General features: G+C 43.1%; 2 protein-coding genes across 2 annotated transcripts; one reads left to right on the forward strand and one right to left on the reverse strand.

Annotated features, from left to right (window-relative positions):
* Positions 1–1970: 1970 nt before the first annotated feature.
* On the reverse strand, positions 1971–3760 carry her8.2 (hairy-related 8.2). Its single transcript, XM_068585415.1, has 4 exons — positions 3498–3760; positions 3245–3340; positions 3030–3108; positions 1971–2647 (listed from the first exon to the last, which is right to left on the reverse strand). Exons 1-4 carry the CDS (start codon positions 3558–3560, stop codon positions 2307–2309), a joined length of 579 nt encoding a protein of 192 aa, XP_068441516.1. The 5' UTR covers positions 3561–3760; the 3' UTR covers positions 1971–2306.
* Positions 3761–7635: 3875 nt separating this feature from the next.
* cab39 (calcium binding protein 39) lies at positions 7636–15541 on the forward strand. Its single transcript, XM_068585454.1, has 9 exons — positions 7636–7836; positions 10609–10764; positions 10873–11037; positions 11653–11771; positions 12632–12800; positions 13514–13573; positions 14290–14355; positions 15100–15243; positions 15346–15541. Exons 2-9 carry the CDS (start codon positions 10651–10653, stop codon positions 15532–15534), a joined length of 1026 nt encoding a protein of 341 aa, XP_068441555.1. The 5' UTR covers positions 7636–7836; positions 10609–10650; the 3' UTR covers positions 15535–15541.
* Positions 15542–18472: the final 2931 nt, after the last annotated feature.

The following is an 18472-nucleotide window of genomic DNA, read 5'->3' on the forward strand; positions in this document are numbered from 1 at the left end:
TAAAGTGCTTATTACCTTCATCAGGTGCGCTTTTACGCACGGGGTTTGTACACCAAAAACAAACGCGCGCACACACAAAAAGCGCCACTAAACTGTACGGAGGAAGAGTTTCAGACCTTTTTCTAGTGGAGGGGGGTGTTTGGCACCTCGCCACCCTCAGATCCCTGTTCCAGATCTTTAATGGTGTGGACTGTGGAGGGAGCAGCTGTCTCGGCTCGCGCTTTTGTTGGTGAGCCCCCCCCCCCCCCCCGCCCCCCCTCCCTTCTCTCTCCAGACCTGCAGCCTGCAGCTCCATGTGGCGGTCAATAACAGCAATAATAACGGATAAATGGGCCATAATATGCAGGATTCTATACTTTTTCAACCCCCAATTAAGAATTACATCTTTTATACCTGAACGTGCCAGAACATCCGGTGAAGCTCTACACTTTAAGACCACTGGGTTCCTTAGCCCAGAACTCAACTGTTATTAGTCTGTAGGTCAAATGAAAGCTCTTAAAACTGCACACAATCCAGACCCTGCTGTCACACACACACACACACACACACACACACACACACACACACACACACACACACACACACACACACACACACACACATTATTATTATTCACCCGGGTCAACCTTGAAATGGGTTCATCTCAATCACAAAAACACCATTTATTTATTCATAAGTGCTTCTCTGCATTTGCCACATGATGAAAGGGGCGGTTCCCCCAAATTGATTGAAAAAAAGAAAGATAGTTTGAGTTCAGTGACCATGCTGAATGATAGATGCCATTCTCTATTCCTGTCACCATCCTCGAGGTGATTGTTCATGTGTTTGGGGTTTTAAAAGCATCAAGAAGTGAACGTCTCCAGCAGCAAAGATGGCTGAATGTCACCTCACTGCAAACAGCTTTCATTGGGACCAGTGGACTAAGTACACACTGTAGTTATGAAGCACACACACCAGTATGTGTGTGTGTTTATTCCAACATTGCACATGGAAATAGTGATATACCATACTACACTTTTTGTTACCTTCTACCAAACAAGTAGTCCCAATGAAAAGGAATACAGAAAGAAACAGTAAAAACCATTGAGGATGTCTCTTATAGTGTGGACTGGATCCATGCCATCAGTTTGTATTTCATTTTAAGCACTTCAGGAAAAAGCACAGGCGGAAATAATCCCCACAAATAAAATGTATTCCACCTGAATTGTATTGACTGGACATCTAAACACCTCAACATTAAACTGAAACACCACCTTTGAATAAACGCTGCTCCTCCTTAAAACATGACTCGACATCTTAAAGCTGCTGCTTTACCTCCAAACAGATATTTGTACTAATGGAAGACGATTAAAGGACTGATGGCTGAATACCATTTAGCTTCTTCGGCTTCAGGCGGCTGTATTGTGCGCGCTCACTCACTGTCACGCTGCCTGAGGCAGAGAAGAGAACAGAGCTATTGTCACCTTTACCTCTACTGCTTCACTACGACATGTCCTCACTTTCCCTTCAGCTCGCCTTTAGTCTCCACCAAACAGGATATTTTAAGACTTAAAGTCTTAAGAAAGTTGTTCGCCTGACTCTCGTTGCTGCAGGCGGGTGAGTGAGTGAGTTTATTTACTGAAAACAACATGTGTGCTGCTGCAGACATGAGGAAATACTTTGTGTTTGCAGCCTCAGCTGCAAGAGGCTAAAGAGAACACTGATGAATTCAACCTTTAAAGTGTTCTCAAATATGCAAACTGACGATGTGAAGTTAGTCTGTAGGCTAAGCGCGTCTTGTTTTGAGCAACACTGTCTGCTTCAACAATAAAAAGCCAGGCTGATTATATTTTCATATCTCTATTTGTTGGATTATATTGGTAAATATAATAGTAAATCAGTTTGGGTCTCCTTGGTAAAGTTGTTAAACGTTATAGCAGACATCTCCGGACACAGTTGACAACATGAACCAGACTGTTCACAGGAAAATGTACAATGAGCTTTATTATTATTAATCTTTTGGGTTAATCATACAGCGAAGGAGGAAGACACACAAATCTACGCGAGTGCAGGTCTAAGCGGCAAAAGTCAAGCCTTCTGATATGGAATAAATAAAGCGGTTAATACAATAAATACAAGAGAGATTAATAAGGGCCTTCTACAATGCAGGCTACGAGAAGTCGACTTCTGAAGGGAAGTACTGGGAAAGGTCTGTGTGCAGCACACCTACGATAATAATCACTGGAACAAAACTGCCCCACGGTTGTCTTCTGAGCAGCATATCTATAAGATACATAACAGAGGATGGCCTGGCAGCAACAAGCCGTTCACCAGGGCCTCCACATCTCCAGCATCGAGCCGCGGCGCGCCGGCCTCTGCTGGCGTCCGGCCCCGTGCCGGGTGGGCGGGCCCTCCCTCTGGGGCGTGCCGGGGCGGTGGGGGGCGTCCCGCCCGGGCGAGGCCTGCGGCGGGGGCGTCGGCGGGGTCGGCGGGTGGGGCGGGCGCTGGTCGGCGGACCTGGGGAGGGACTTGAGCAGGTGGCGGAGCAGCCGGGAGCCCAGAGGCTGGTCCATCCAGTCGCAGGTGAGCAGCGTGTTGTGGACTTCGTGCACGCACTGGATGTAGCCGGTGCTGTACTTCTGCTGGGCCTCCAGCCCCAATGTGGGGTCTGTGGGGGAGGAGGGAGGGGGAGGGAGGGATGGAGGAGTGTGAGGTTATAGCGACCCCTGGTGGTGGTGGCAGCACAACATGTGTCCAGAAAAACAGCTTCACAACTGTTGCTTCTTTCCCTTCAAGAAGCTGCTTCGTGATACTTTTACAACACATTTCAATTATAAATATATATACATATATATCACATATATAATATATAGCAACTATACAGCTGAATACATTTCCCCGCTGACGCTCAGTAGGGATTTGAAGCTACTTTATGGAACATCTAACTTTGTATAATCCATGTTTTAACCCCAAATGAAGGGCATTTCTACATGATGGAGACACCAAATATCTCTGAACCCATGCAGTGCACAACCCCACGTGTTCCTCACCGTGGACTTTACTGCTCTGGATGTTTTGCAGATGCTTCACTGTCATCTCCAGGATGTCTGCTTTTTCCAGTTTGGATTGCTGTTGAGAGACGAGCAGCCCTTTGAAGTTAACTGGACTCATCATCAGCATCCCATGTGTTTACTCTCTTAGCCTAGATAGAGAGAGAGAGAGAGAGAGAGAGAGAGAGGACGAGGCGCGCGAGGAGGATACTCACATCGAGTCTGAACGCTCCGATCACAGTGTCCTTCAGCTGATCCAAACAACTGTTGATCCTCTCCCGCCGCTTCCTCTCGATCAGCGGCTTCCTCAGCTGTGAAGGGAAAAAGCGTCGCAACGTCGGTTGGCGAGGACCAAGTGGTCCACGGTGTGTGTGTTTGTGTGTGTGTGTGTGTGTGTGTGTGTGTGTGTGTGTGTGTGTACATCCTAAAAGAGAACATTCCATCTACACGTATATCCAAGTGTAATACCTTTCTCTCCGCTTTGGCACCGTGATGTTTCCCCACGTTGTGCGCCATGGATGAAGCAGTCATGCTTGCTTTTTCCTCTCTCTCTCTCTCTCTCTCTCTCTCTCTCTCTCTCTATCTCTCTCTCTCTCTCGCTCTCGCGGGTGTCCTTGCCGCCTGTGTGCCTCCTCTCCTCCTCTCCTCTGCGCGTCTCTCTAGGGTCCTCGGCGCGGCACGGCCCTCTTTTTATCGGGGCGCAATTAGCATGTGAATGCGCCAAACTCTTTGGCTGCGGGACTTTCCCACACACGGGGTCCCATCAGTCAGGGGAGCCTGACAGGTCACTGGCTCCATTCAAGAACCGAGAGGGCCGGCCTAGAAATAGAAGAAAAAAAAATACAAAATACTCACAAGCGACAGATGTCCAGCCTGAAACCACGCGCTGCTCCTCCAGGCCCCGCCCCCTTTTTGCTCTCCACACAACAACAAAAAAAGCTGCAGTTTCCTCTTCTCCCAGAGATGAACAATAGTGTGCAGTTACCGTGCTTCGCTCCGGGGAGTCCCTCGCGTGTTCTTCTCAGGAGCAACATTACACTTTACCTGCGAAAGAGCCGAACTGGTCCCTCTAAAGCTCACAGGAGACACAATAAAGACGAATCACTTGAGAATATGTGTCTGCTCTTAAGCCTATAGATGTGTGTGTGTCTGCTCTTAAGCCTACATACGTGTGTGTGTGTGTCTGCCCTGATGGTCTGCCTGTATGGGAGATCCCCTCTGGAGATACACTGGTGCAAACCACAGGCGACATGATGCATGACTGATGACTTGATGCATTACGTCACTATGACGTTATGTGATTATAGTTGGGTCCCATGTCATTTCAGATGAGAACCACAATAATCACACCGTGTGCAATATAATTTTCAATAAATTATGTGCAATGGAACTTTGTATTACTTTTCTGAATCATTGACAACATCTCTCTCAATGTGATGCACAATATTACATTTATATTGTAGGTTTTATTAGGCACTGGTGTTATTATACTTTTAATAAACACTTTATAAGAATAAGAATTATTGATATGGTGCACATACAAGGGATTTGACTCAGTGAAAGGTAAATATACAAGTAAAGAAATACAAACAAACATTATATATATATATATATATATAAAATAAAAATACAATTTTAAAATATTTCAAAAAAATTCAAATAAAATAAATACAATAAAAAAATCAAACAGTGCAATAATAGTATGACATATTGTTGGATTACTCTATTGTTCATTTATGTTTCTATTTTTATACTATTGGGTTTTCTTATGTTTTTAACTGACACAAAATTTTCCTTTTGGATTAAAAATCTTATGTTATCTTAAGTTTGCGGTTCGATTCCCAGCTTCTACTGTCAGTATGTGAGAGCTATGAAGCTGATGATGGGTTCAATGCATCAAACACATACAAGTAGATGGAGTCACGCTGGATGCAGCAGAGTCAGACCAAACACACACACACACACACACACACACACACACACACACACACACACACACACACACACACACAACACACAGCTCTTTGGGAAACGGATCAACAACACTCGCAGCTTTGATCACCGTGCGTGTTTTCTAATGTCAGACATCTGCTCTTAACTGGGAGCGAGCAGATGCCGCAGTGGCCAGATGGCCCCTCCTCCGGGGCCCTTCCAGCGCGGGCCCCCGTGGTTTGGAGCCACGCGACTGCCAGGCGAATGCCGGGTCGTGGGAACCGGAGCCGAACAAAGGCCGCGTTTCATTCAAACCTAATCAGCATGAAGAGCGTAATAACCTCCAGGCAGGGGAGGGGCAGGAGAGGGGAGGGGGAGGGGCAGGGGGGCGGGGTCGCCCTGGCACGTGACCAATAGGAGCTCAGGGCTGGAGCCAGGTGAAAGCCATGACTGCGAAGATGCAAACTGATCAATGAAGTGGCAGATAAATAACTAGTGGGGCCATCATGAGGAAACGACATTAACTATAACTGTATTACTGCAAGATAAAGATTCATTGTATTCTGTCTGTATCTATACGATTGCTATTGTGGATTTTTTTTTCACTGTTTTTATTACTGTTTCATTGTTTATTTACTTGTTTGTAATTTATTTGATTTTATTATGTTTCTCTTTTGTGCACTTTTCCCGTCAGAAGTTGTAATCCTGCAATTTCCCGACTACAGGACTAATAAAGGAATATCTTATCTTTCTTATCTTTATGTCCAAGATAATCGACATATGCACTTTCAAAGACTCCCTCAAACACACACACACACACACACACACACACACACTCAACAGTCCACCTTGTCATTTTAAAACACCCATATCTGCTTAATTTTAATGATGCAAAGTTGATGTTCCATAAACATGTTTGCTATAAGCAAGAATTTAACGGCAGTCACGAGAATGATGTGCATCTGGAGAAAGATAGTGTAAATATAATGTATCAAGGCAACAGGTAAAGCAGGTGTTGCATTGAGATGCAGGTCGTGAAGACTATTGAACATTCAGCTGTACAAGAAGAAGGGTCAAAGGGTCAACAATGACACAGAGGGTCAACAATAACAATATAATTTTATCCTACAAACTATACGCAAACAATGTTTCTGAGCAACTGAATTGTTTGTATCTCATCATCTCGACCTGTGAGAAGAAAATCCTCCAGAAGAAGAAGCTTCTGTTCTCCTCAAACTGGCAGACAGTCCGTCCAATCAGCGACGAGGAATCCTTGTCCACTAGATACCGCCCCTTTGTTGACCTTAATGTTGTTGTGTTTTCTCTTTTTCTGATGTGTGTGAGAAATGTTTTCTGATTTAAAAAATAAATAAATCAAATGTTTTGTTTTGGACATGTTCTTATGTTTTTCACATGTTCATAATTAATCAATAACGCAGATATTCAAACAAAACAGCCTCAACATAACAGATTCTACCTTCATGTACATAACAACATGCGGCTTTGCTGATATCTCCAGTGGATGTGTTGTGATTTTATTAACAGTTTAACCTTCCGAGCAAAAGGGTGACGAAATTATTAAGTTACAATGTCTAGATTTATTGAGCCATTCAAACATTATAAATCCAGTGACAATTAATGTAGATTGTGTTTATGGCCAGTTACTGTACCCAATGCACAGAGATGTGGAGGAACAGGGTACACTTTTCTTTAATCTGTTATATAAGTCATTTATCTTTCATGTTACTCACTATATGAATCTATTAAAGTTAAAGGTTAAGCCAATGAAAACACGTTTACACCACTTCAGGAAAGAACTGTGCTACAAGATGTAAAAGTGCAGTGTGGAGGCAGATTAACACACAAAAGGGCACAAGGGCAAACATGAGTGTGGGGCATCAATGATAAAGGAAGAGGCTTTAGGAATCCTTACACGTGCGTTATTTCAATAAAAAGACAGTAATCAACTATATACAAAGACAAACCCACAGCTGTCTGACCACAATGGCTATGGTATATACTGTTACCATAGATTTACGTAAATGTCTTGAGTCTACTATTTACATCATTTAATAACCGTCTGTATATCAGGCATTAATGCAAACAGCTGCATTTTTTGAAACTTGTAAAATCATGATTCTAATAATAAATAAATAAAAACAAAAGGGGATTCGGCTTGTTGTCTTGCTCCCCATACTCAGAAGATCGATAGTGCATGATATATGCTGTATTTTATTATTTATTATATTCTGTCTATTTCATATTATCTGACATGTTAATTTGAATATATTTAAATTTATTTTGCCGTTTCTTATTGACAATTCATGAAATTGTACATGTGCAACTGTTATAAATAAAGAATTATAATATATATATATATAACATATATATATTATATTATTCTATAATACATATCTCTCTCTCTCTCTCTCTCTCTCTCTCTCTCTCTCTCTCTCTCTCTCTCTCTCTCTCTCTCTCTCTATATATATATATATATATATATATATATATATATATATATATATATATATATATATATATATATATATATATATATATATATATATATAAAGATGTCTCGAGCAGAAACGCTGCCATGTCCACGGGGTGCGCGCGCCCCCGTGCGGTCACCTGACATCCTCGCGGGGCGCGCAGCCGCAGCAACCGCCACCCGCTCGTTGCAGTGACACGAGACGACCGGAAGAGGCGCTTGACCGACGCTGCTGCAGCGACTACGGCTCCGCTCGCAAACGTTACCAGTCGAGCTCAGAGAAAGAACTAGGAAACAACAAGGGGAGGCGGCGAACAAGGAAAACTAAGCGTTTTTTTTGTTCCAAGGAGCATCTGAGTTGGGGGAAACTAGAGCCATTAAAAGGTAACGTTTTATATACATATTTATATAGCTAGGTGTATATATACTGGGATGAGCGCGAGGCAACTAGCGCGAGGGGAGACTGCCAGGCCCGGGGCTAACGTTATGCTAGCTGACGCTACCGATACAAACGCTCCGTTGCAAATCTCGCAATTAAGACTTGAATTGCCTCCACGCAGATTTAAGCTTGTTTTTAAAATAAGCGATGTTAATTTAAACCAACTGTAAGGGGTTCGTAAGCTTTCGGCCTGCCGAGGCCTTCTGTGTGTCGACACACACACACACACACACTTCCAGAAGCATGCTAGCAAGCTAGCACTGTTGTTTGGTGGACAGTGATTTAGATATTATACGCCGTGATATCACACAAACCCGTACAGCTGTGGAGAAGGATGCCGAATCACGCCTTTCTCCTCACAGCTCTGCTTTAAAGTTTCATTTGCGAGCTGCGGAATTAACTCAAGTGAGCCAGTATCCATTTTGTTAGCATTGCGCAAAGTTGGCAGGCTTCACACCATCACAAACCAGGCATGGTTAACAGAGAGGGGCGGTGCTCCACTTCGTGCTTCACGTTGAGCCGCTCACATATAACCTAGGTATACTTGTCCTAACACTAGATACTCGTATAAATAGCTTGTGACAGGATGGCTTGTGTGTAAATAAGCTAGATGGGTGGATGTAGTGGTTCCTTGCTTACTGACAGATGAAGTCAAGGTCCAGGTGGCGTTTGAGCTGTTTTCTGACACTTGTGTGTTTGTTTATCTGGACAGTCTTAACTTAATGCGGGTGCGTAACGCACGACGAGGCTTTTGAAAGAGCCGTCCCGATGTTTGGACCTTCTTTACGCCTTTTATTCAACGTTTGATCCGTGGAAAAAGTCAGCACATCTGACTTTTTGTGTTGGCCCGACAGCACTCATTGTTGGTCGACCAGCTGATTGTGAACCTGCCATATGTTTCTCTCCTATTTGCGTCACTGGGTCAGGAGGGAGGGAGGCGGTTCCGCTGCCTGCTGGCCTCACTAACGAGCATTAGTCTGCGCGACAGGCGGATTTGGCCACCTGGCGAAAATCAAGGTGTGTCCAGATTAATAAAGATGTGCTTCTTCGGTCATCGGTGAACCCAGGATGCGTTTCACAATTCAGCCCAGTCACACACACACACAAACACACATGACACATCACATACAAATAGTGGACTGCGCCTCCCACTTTGCGGCTTGGTATATATATTCCTGGCCTCGCCTTTGCTTTCTAAATACGGAGTCCCTGTCAAGACTATAAGAGGACCAGTGTGACTGCTCCAGGGTTTGTGTTCAGAGTTGAGAGGATCTTGGGCAGGACAACAGGTTGGTGACAGACTGATAGATCAGTAGCGCAAAGTGACTTATTGACTAGTTTTGGCTGACCCCCAGTATTGTACTGGTTAAGCATGTTTATTGGGAATAATTGCTGTACTAAAACGTTCATTTTTTTTATTGGGTGTCTGTCTGCCAAGTTCTTGGAAAAGGTAATCATTCTACGTCACCCAATATATGAAGAAAAGGAGTTAATTTGGGCTCCTGCTGCTTGATAGCCTCGGCTTACGTCTCGTTTACTTGTAAAGTTTTGCCTTTTGCCTCATCGTTTACGTAAGGTGGTTGGGTGGGTCGGATAGTTGTGTAGATAAGGGTCCTTGTGACCCCGTTAAATAGGAGCAGCAGGGAGATATTGTTTTTGTTGCGTGGTTCAGTTTTATCTCAAGTTCAAGGTTTTTGTACTCGATGTCTGTGTTTATTTACTTAAATCGTACGTTTTAAAAACAACACAGTGTTTATTTGGACTTGCTAGTTGCCATTCAGGGAGCGGGTCATACAAAGGGCTGAGGCTATGTCATAGTGCAAGTAGACCATGTAATAGTAAACATTGCTTGGTTAATCATTTAATGACAATAACCAGAACATTTACAAGATTGTACTTCTTCTCGGTGAAGCATTAACGGTCAAGATCTAGAACATTTACAAGTTATTTACATCCATTTTCCTCCAGTAGGTTTGTACATTTGCCTGATATGAAACATTACTTTTTTTGGAAGATCAATACATGGACAATATAACAGGAAAGTACACCCCTCAAAAGGCACAGTGTATGTATAAATACCTTTTGTCCCGGTATTGCAAAATAAATGATCACAAGGTGTATTCTACCTTTGGCCTCGGTGAGTCACAACAGTGATGCCGAAGTATAAATATGTCATTGAGACCGTATAATGCAACAATAACTACTTACTCAATGAGCAATGAGTTACGGTTAGGGGTGTGGTAGTGTGAATGATAGTGTTAAGTGAGATAATAATGACATTAAATAGATTATACATTATGTAACACCTAACATGTCCCAATATATTTTTTCTACATATTGTCCAGAAGAAAAAAATTGCCCATGCTGTCGATTATGAAATAAAAAACAAGTGTTTTTAATAGAGCTTGACACTTTAGTATCTACTGTTATCATTCTTCAAGGTTTTTTCTTTTGTCGTTTTTTGCCCAGACATGCACGATATCATTGGTATGTTTGCATGAGTGTGACTTCTGATTCATATGTGAGTCACTGACACTATATATATATATATATATATATATATATATATATATATATATATATATATATATATATATATATTAAAAGTACAACAACCTTATCTCTGCCCCTTTTACTTTCTTTCTACATGCTCTTAGTTCTCATCTCAGCAGTCCTTCAATCTATCTCTGATCCAGTTTTACGTGTCGTTCCTTTAGGTGGACAGCCCACTGCCTGGTTGCTCGTGGTAACTTTCCGCCATGCCTTTCCCCTTTGGCAAGTCCCACAAGTCGCCGGCGGACATCGTCAAGAACCTTAAGGACAGCATGACGGTGCTTGAGAAGCACGACATTTCTGACAAAAAGGCAGAGAAGGTAGGGTCAATGCCGCACAAATTCAGGTGTTCTTCACTCGCCTCATGTGGGTGGTTGAAAATCGTTGCTTCCTGACGCTTGAAATGATGTCACGTGTGTATTTTTCAGGCCACAGAGGAGGTGTCGAAAAGCCTGGTGGCCATGAAGGAGATCCTGTATGGGACGAATGAGAAGGAGCCCCAGACGGAAGCAGTGGCCCAGCTTGCCCAGGAGCTCTACAACAGCGGCCTGCTCAGCACCCTAATAGCAGACCTCCAGCTCATCGACTTTGAGGTGAGACGCTGAGCGGTGCATGTGTTTTTTTTTCTTTGAAAAGCTACGCATCTGCCCTTTGGGTGGTACGTGTGCAAACTCCCGTTCTCCCTGCAATATGTTAGACCTGCGCTGTGTAATAACTGCTGCTGCAGGCTTCCCTGACTCACCCTCATCACAGCATGACTCATTGTGTTGTGCGATCACTCTCTTCCTCTTTAACTCTCTCTAATCCTGTACACAAAAAAAGAAGCTGGTGAAGAATTGCAAATCACACAAGCGTGCCACGTAGAAAATGTGAAAGTGATTCAACATTTAAGTTATGCACACATTTGGTGCACGCTGATTTCTTCTCATGTTGTATAAGCGGCCTTGGTGTCATTAGAGGACATCTATCTTTTTTTACTCTATGCTGAAACACCATGTATTTATGTATATTGTCATTTATAATATACATATACCGTATGTTTAGAACTGCATCATGGCTTTCCTTTGTTCTTTACCTCCTGACTGCATTGTCAATTTAGAAGTTTGCTGTATAAGCTTTTTGTGTATTGTATTCTCTATTATGTTCCATTTAATAAATGTCTGCTTCCTCGTGCCTTCTTTATTTATACTTTCATCTGCTGCCTCCAGGGTAAGAAAGACGTGGCTCAAATCTTCAACAACATCTTGAGGCGTCAGATCGGCACCCGGACGCCCACGGTGGAGTACCTCTGCACCCAGCAGAATATCCTCTTCATGTTGCTGAAAGGGTGAGAAGAAAGCACACAGAGAGCAGTCATGCACCACTTGATCTTATAGCCTGTTGGCCACTTATTGAAAATAGCAGGCAACTTCCGAACACTAAGGCAACTGTTTCAAATGGTCTGATTGCTGTTTTAAGAAGAATGAACAAAAAGACACATGTTTTTTTATGCCATAAAAGCAACATTTCACTTTTGTGGAAGCTGTTTTTGTCCGGCTTCCTGTGACATAAGTTAAATTTACTGGTGGTAATCATCATGTGCTCCGTGAGGCATGAAACATGCTGCCTTTATATCATGTCTGGGAATGTACAGAAGGCGATGCTCATTATACTGAAGCACAATGGAGCCCAATTGAGTAGAACAATTTCAAACTTTTCATGCCTCTGCATCAGCGGTGACTAAAGGGCGTTATGTTTTCGCGCAGTACGTCCGTCTGTCCGCTGCATTCTCGAAAACGTAATCTCTCAAGAATGTGTCGAGGGAATTTCTGCAAAATTTTGGCACAAACACCCACTTGGACCCGAGTCTGCAATGATTGGAATCTACTGGTCAAAGAAATCCTCAATCCACTTCGATGGAAAATAATACATTGTCTGATGTTATTAATATGGGACATCCGCAAAAAAAACAACAACAAAGGACCCATTGTCACTTGTTTTGTTGCAGCTAGTGAGAGAAATAAATAGAAACAGGTTGATTTAATTACTCCGTTATGTTGCTCTTAATCGTGGCTCCTTTTTCAAACGCATTTCAACACAACGGACGCACAAAGTAATAAATAAATCGAATGCCCTAATTGTGTTATTTGGTATCAATACATTAATGTGTACTAAACATCCTCTCCACTTGCTGTTGTTTCCCTGCAGCTACGAGTCTCCAGAGATCGCCCTAAACTGCGGCATCATGTTGCGAGAGTGCATCAGACACGAACCGCTGGCCAAAATCACACTGTGGTCAGAGCAGTTTTACGACTTCTTCCGATACGTGGAGATGTCCACCTTCGACATCGCCTCGGACGCATTCGCCACTTTCAAAGTAAGGTCATTTGTTGGGGAAAAGCGTCATTCCAAAAGCAACTCGCTGATAAAGTGCAGGTTGATCAGCGGAGATATTGTTTTCATCTCTCTTTCGCATCCTGTCCCTTTACTTCCTGCTACTGGGTGGTTATAATCTACAGGAAGACTCATGCAGCAAATGTTATGATTTGTTTGCCGCGAGCACGTTGTGCTGCTGATACTTTAAAAACACATTGACACTGATTGAGCTGTTATGATGGGAAAGACGGCGTTTATGCCATGATTTGGGTCCCTGAATGCACCACTAGAGCGGCCGTGAATCAGCCTCTACCTTTCAAAACAGAAAATCACAGCGGCTGAAGATGATACCGCGTCAAAATGTCCTTAATGTTTCACAGAAATCAGTTTTAAATTAGATTCAAAAATCATTTTAAACTCATTTTAGCATTCAAACAAATACCAGTGGGTAGCTGATTGTCCAGCAAACTTACTGGTTTTAAACTGGCATTTTAAAGACTGGAGTACAGGCTCTGAGGGCAAAATTCAACAACACGGTTTAATAAATACCTCAGATGTTAATCCTGATATTTAAGCTACAATTGATTTGTATTACAAAGCAATTTACCGTCCAATAACGGATTTCTTTACTGACATAATTGCAACAGATAGACCAGTCGTCTCATACTTTCAGGATTATTTCCGCATGTGCTGAATGTTTGTCTCTGCTTTCAGGACCTCCTCACGAGACACAAGCTACTGAGTGCAGAGTTCCTGGAGCAGCATTATGACAGAGTAAGTCCCCACTCGCCCCAAACCTGGCTTCTGTTTCTCTGTAATGACTCCGCTGCTTTATTCCAACACCTTCTTGTAGTTTAAAGCTTTTTTGGCCCTTTAGTGGAATTATATGTGAGTAAACTGCAGGATTACAGCAGCGAGAGACACATAGAAAAATAAAACAAGTCAGATAAATAGTAAAACAGCAAATATATTGTATGTATGTGTGTGTATTTAGTTATTTATACTAAAAGTAATATTTCAAGTGTGTACAGATGCCATGTACTGTATTCGAGTTTGAAAGTATTGAATTAATTTGAATTAAATGTCAGAGCAGCAGATGCAGAGACGCACGCCAGTAAACGACCGATAATGTCAAACCGATATTCTTGCATCAAAACGTTTTTCTTCTTCCCGCGACTCCTGATATTTTTCCTCGTCTGGCTCACAGTCGGACAAGTTGGTTCCACGCTTTACTTTTAAATGAACTAAACGGGGCCGGCTGAGTGTTTGGCACGCCGGCTCAGCGACATGGAAACCATCCGGTTGGGACTTGAAATGCAGCCTTTGAACACAAAGTAGCCGTCGGTCCGTGAGGCCAAATATTTCACTGTCATTGTGTTTTTGATTCAAAAGACAAAGATGCGATTGTGAAAACCGCCACTTGACGCCGGCCGCTTCAATGTCGCCTCACCGCCTCTCTCACTCACTTCTACTTTTTCCTTTCTCTCTAGTTCTTCAGTGAATATGAGAAGTTACTCCACTCAGAAAACTACGTGACTAAGCGGCAGTCCCTCAAGGTAAGCGCCAGTAAACAGGTCTGGTGTGGTGGCGTCAGAGCGCTATTTAAAGACCCGGTCTGGTCAGTGTTTGGTTTCTTAAACCCTCCATCGCCTCGTCTTGACTGCCATCTAGTGGTGGGACCGCTTCACATGTTTTACAAGCGCTCTGAAGAAGCCCCTTTCAAGTAATCTGGTGTTTTGGACATTGAGTGCCATGTTAACGATCACGTTATGATGAATGTACATTACTAGCCCAGATGAAACCGGCTATTTCTCCCTCTCAAGTTGTTGATTTAATTTATAATGGATTTGTGACACAGTTTGTACATGAAGGAGTAAACCTGGCCAATGTTTTAAGTCATAAACATTTAAGTAGGCAAAGGAAGTTACAGACTGTCAATACATTAAAAATGTATTCACTACCATTCAAAGATTCGGGGTCACTTAGAAATGTCCTTATTTTTCAAAGAAAGCACTGTTTTTTTTCAATAAAGATAACATTAATTGAATCAGAAATACACTGTACATTGTTAATGTGGTAAGTGACGTCTGGTTTTTAATGAATGAAAACAGTTCTGCTGGTGAGAGAAGTTTTAAAACTGTCCTTCCTTTGAGCTCGTTGAGTATCTGGAGCATCACATTTGTACTTTATACTCTCAAAATGGCCAAAAGAAGAGAACTTTCATGTGAAACTTGCCAAATGTTTTTTTGAACGGTAGTGTGTATATCTTCAAATGAATGTGTTCCTGTGTATCGCTCTAGTTGCTGGGGGAGTTGCTGCTCGACCGGCACAACTTCACCATAATGACGAAATACATCAGCAAGCCGGAGAACCTCAAGTTAATGATGAACCTGCTGCGGGACAAGAGCCGCAACATCCAGTTCGAGGCGTTCCATGTTTTCAAGGTAAAAAAAAAAGAAGCATCGACCGTGTGGGAGATGTGTGTGTGTGCACACACACCGTGCGCTCGTGCTTGACGCCCCTCTTTCTTTCCTTTAACCGGCCAGGTGTTCGTGGCCAACCCCAACAAGACGCAGCCCATCCTGGACATCCTGCTGAAGAACCAAACCAAACTCATCGAGTTCCTCAGCAAGTTCCAGAACGACCGGACGGAGGACGAACAGTTCAACGACGAAAAGACTTACCTGGTCAAACAGATCCGGGACCTCAAGAGGCCTGCACCCCAGGAGGCCTAGAGGGAGGGTGAAGGGAGGGCGGGGTGGGGAGGGAGGGAGGGCAAGGGGGAGGAGCCACCAGGACCCAGCAGGACCAGGACCGTTGTCTCTGGACAACGTCGAGCTGCTGTTCTGGTTTCTGAACAAAAAAAATTGAAGAAACGAATGAAAAACCAACGTACCCACACGTATCAACTCGTCAGGAAGTTGCCAGCTCCTCAGTGAACATTTGATTACTTTAATTTTTATTATTTTTTTAGTCTTTTTTTTTTCTCTCCTTCAAAAAAAAAAAAAAAAAATATGAGAAAATAATAGATGCTGCTGCTTTCTTGCACATTGAGACATGTGAGGTATATTATAATGACACGACGGAAGATACAGACACACACACACACACACACACACGACAAGGAACAAAAGTAGACAAGTTTACACACACACACGTATTACATAACACACACACACTGCAAGAGTATCTGCTAAAACTGTGTGAAAGAAAATGGTACGAGCACGTTGAACATTGGTGTGTTGGTTGCATGCCTTGAAATGTGACAGATCCATGGCGGTACCGGGCGGCGGTACCGGGCGGCGGTACCGGGCGGCGGTACCGGGCGGCGGTACCGGGCGGCGGTACCGGGCGGCGGTACCGGGCGGCGGTACCGGGCGGCGGCTCCGTGGCGCCCGCGTTCAGTTCCACGGACTCGAAGGGAGGGGGGGAGTTGCACGCGCATCGCAGCGACCGCTACAGTTCCCATCAACGCCTTCATCCGATAAAACAAAACCGGTGGTTCGTTTTTAGCGATTTCCCCCGTCGGGGACGGCGCTCTCAGATGCCATCAGAACCGTTTACCTCCCGTCTGTCTTTACGACGCGGCGTGTGAAGTGCAGGAGGAACCGAGGAGAGGATAAAGTATGAATTTTGGTTTTAAAAAAATAATAATAATCCTTGAGAGTTGGGTCTCTTTATTGTTGTTTTTTTTGGGTACATGTACATAATGCCTTTTTTGTTTTTTTTGCTTTGTAGATTGTTTTGTTTAACCTTGACATATGAATATATATTATATATATATTACTTTAAACATCACGTTTTTGGTTAATTGTAATCAAATTACTTTCTAAACCATAAAAGAAACAACAAACAAGTTTAAGTGACATTGTTTTTTTGTTTTTTTTTGCATTTCATTTTTACTGCTGAAATGGTTGCTGTTGAGGTTTCTTTGTACATAACTTAAAGGGCCAGCTCACGTTTAGCTAACCTCTTATAGGATATTAACAAATTTGTACAGCGGAGGAATGTCATTGGTTTCAGCTCCGGGGGGGTCTGTTAATCCTCTTTTTTTTTTATTCTCATTTTACATTTCGAGTATCTCCCAGACGTGCGGGAGGGGATCAGAGGGTCAACTGAAACATTACAGCCCGTGTGTGTGTTTGTGCACTTTTGTGAGGCGCTGTGAGCGATCGCCATCGCCTCACTGGAGTCGAGGACAACGCTCCCACCTTCCTCCATTTCATTAAACAGTCTCCCCCTCTTCATCCTCATCAGTGTGCAGTGCGGCCCCACAGTGAGTGTGATCCAGGGGCTGAGCTCATCAGGACATCCTCACCCTCCCCTCTTCCAGCCTTTTTTTTCCCCTTCAGAGGGTTCATAATTCCAGTACAATTGTGAGCGTAAAGCATTGTGGGTAGCGGAGTACTTTCGGGGCAGTGTTTTGGATCGTCCTCGGGGGTTGCAGAGCGAATGTGACGAAGCCGCCGATCAAGTTGTCTCGCACTCGGTCTGCTCAATGAGACGCGAGCACGTTAAAATGAGAAGTTTGTTCCATTCGCATCCGACGTGCATGTTCCCCGCTGGCCGTGCATGATGCTGTACTGAAGATGTTGTACTGGAATTGTTTCTTTTTGTTTTCTCCAAGTATTTAAACAACATTGAAATGCCAAATTTGAACTGTTCTTGGCTGTATGCTGACTTTGATTGCAGGTTCAGCGTAGAGCGAGTGGGAGCTTCTCAGACGTGTCAAAGACCCTACGACCCAAAATAAAGAAGAAATGGAAGAAAAAAAACATTTGGAATAAAATAATGCTGTGGTATTTTTTTGGGGGGTGCAGAGAAATGACAACAAAAGGTTTCAAACGTGTGTTAACGTTTAAATATGTGCGTCTGCTTGTTTGGGGAAGTCTTCAAACATGTTCTCTAAATTAAAAATACTCCTTTATACATTAAAATCGGAGTATTAACACACTTTGACATGTGAGATTTGAGAAAAAAACACTGGTGCACATTGTTTTCCTCATATTTATGACATGGATTACTGCCATTGTGAGCTAATATAATAAAAAGTGTGTTTTTATAATGACAAAAACAATCGGTGACAAAAAACTAATCCTGTTTATCTAACGTTCGCTCTCCCTGTAGCTCTGAGTTTAGTCTCCACCGGCTCTAAATTCATTGCCTCAAGAGCTTCAGCAGCAGCTATTCTGCCTCTTGTTGCTAGGCACGTGTCGTCCAGTGGTTTTACATTTATTTATTTATTATTTATGTTTGCATCCAGCTTCCTGTTGGCCCGAAACCACCCATGAGAGCGGTGAGAGTGAACCACAACAGGAACGGGCTTGTGGGCGTGTCGGCTCCGCCCAGATCATTAACACTAATGAGTGACAGGTCACATTTGCTAATAAAAAACAACAATATTAATCAGCTTTAAGGGCTTTATAAGTCTATCTTACAATATGACGAGGTGAACAATAGTTTAACTTGTACTGCATCCTTATAGAGGAGGAGGAGGTTGTGTTATGAGGCTGGAATAACTTAATTATTAATACGCGAATTTGCATGCGAGCTGCAATAAAACAGCGAAATAGCGGATGCAATAGTGCGTTTTTTGTGAATGGAGTCTAAATAGAAAGCGCCACATGCGTCCTTTAAGGGAAAATATATATATATATATAAAATAATTTAAAA

The sequence above is a fragment of the Clinocottus analis genome, unplaced genomic scaffold (genome assembly GCF_023055335.1).
Source record: "Clinocottus analis isolate CAN_PGR_092001 unplaced genomic scaffold, fCliAna1.0.p SCAF_2, whole genome shotgun sequence".
Taxonomy (NCBI): Eukaryota; Metazoa; Chordata; class Actinopteri; order Perciformes; family Cottidae; genus Clinocottus; species Clinocottus analis.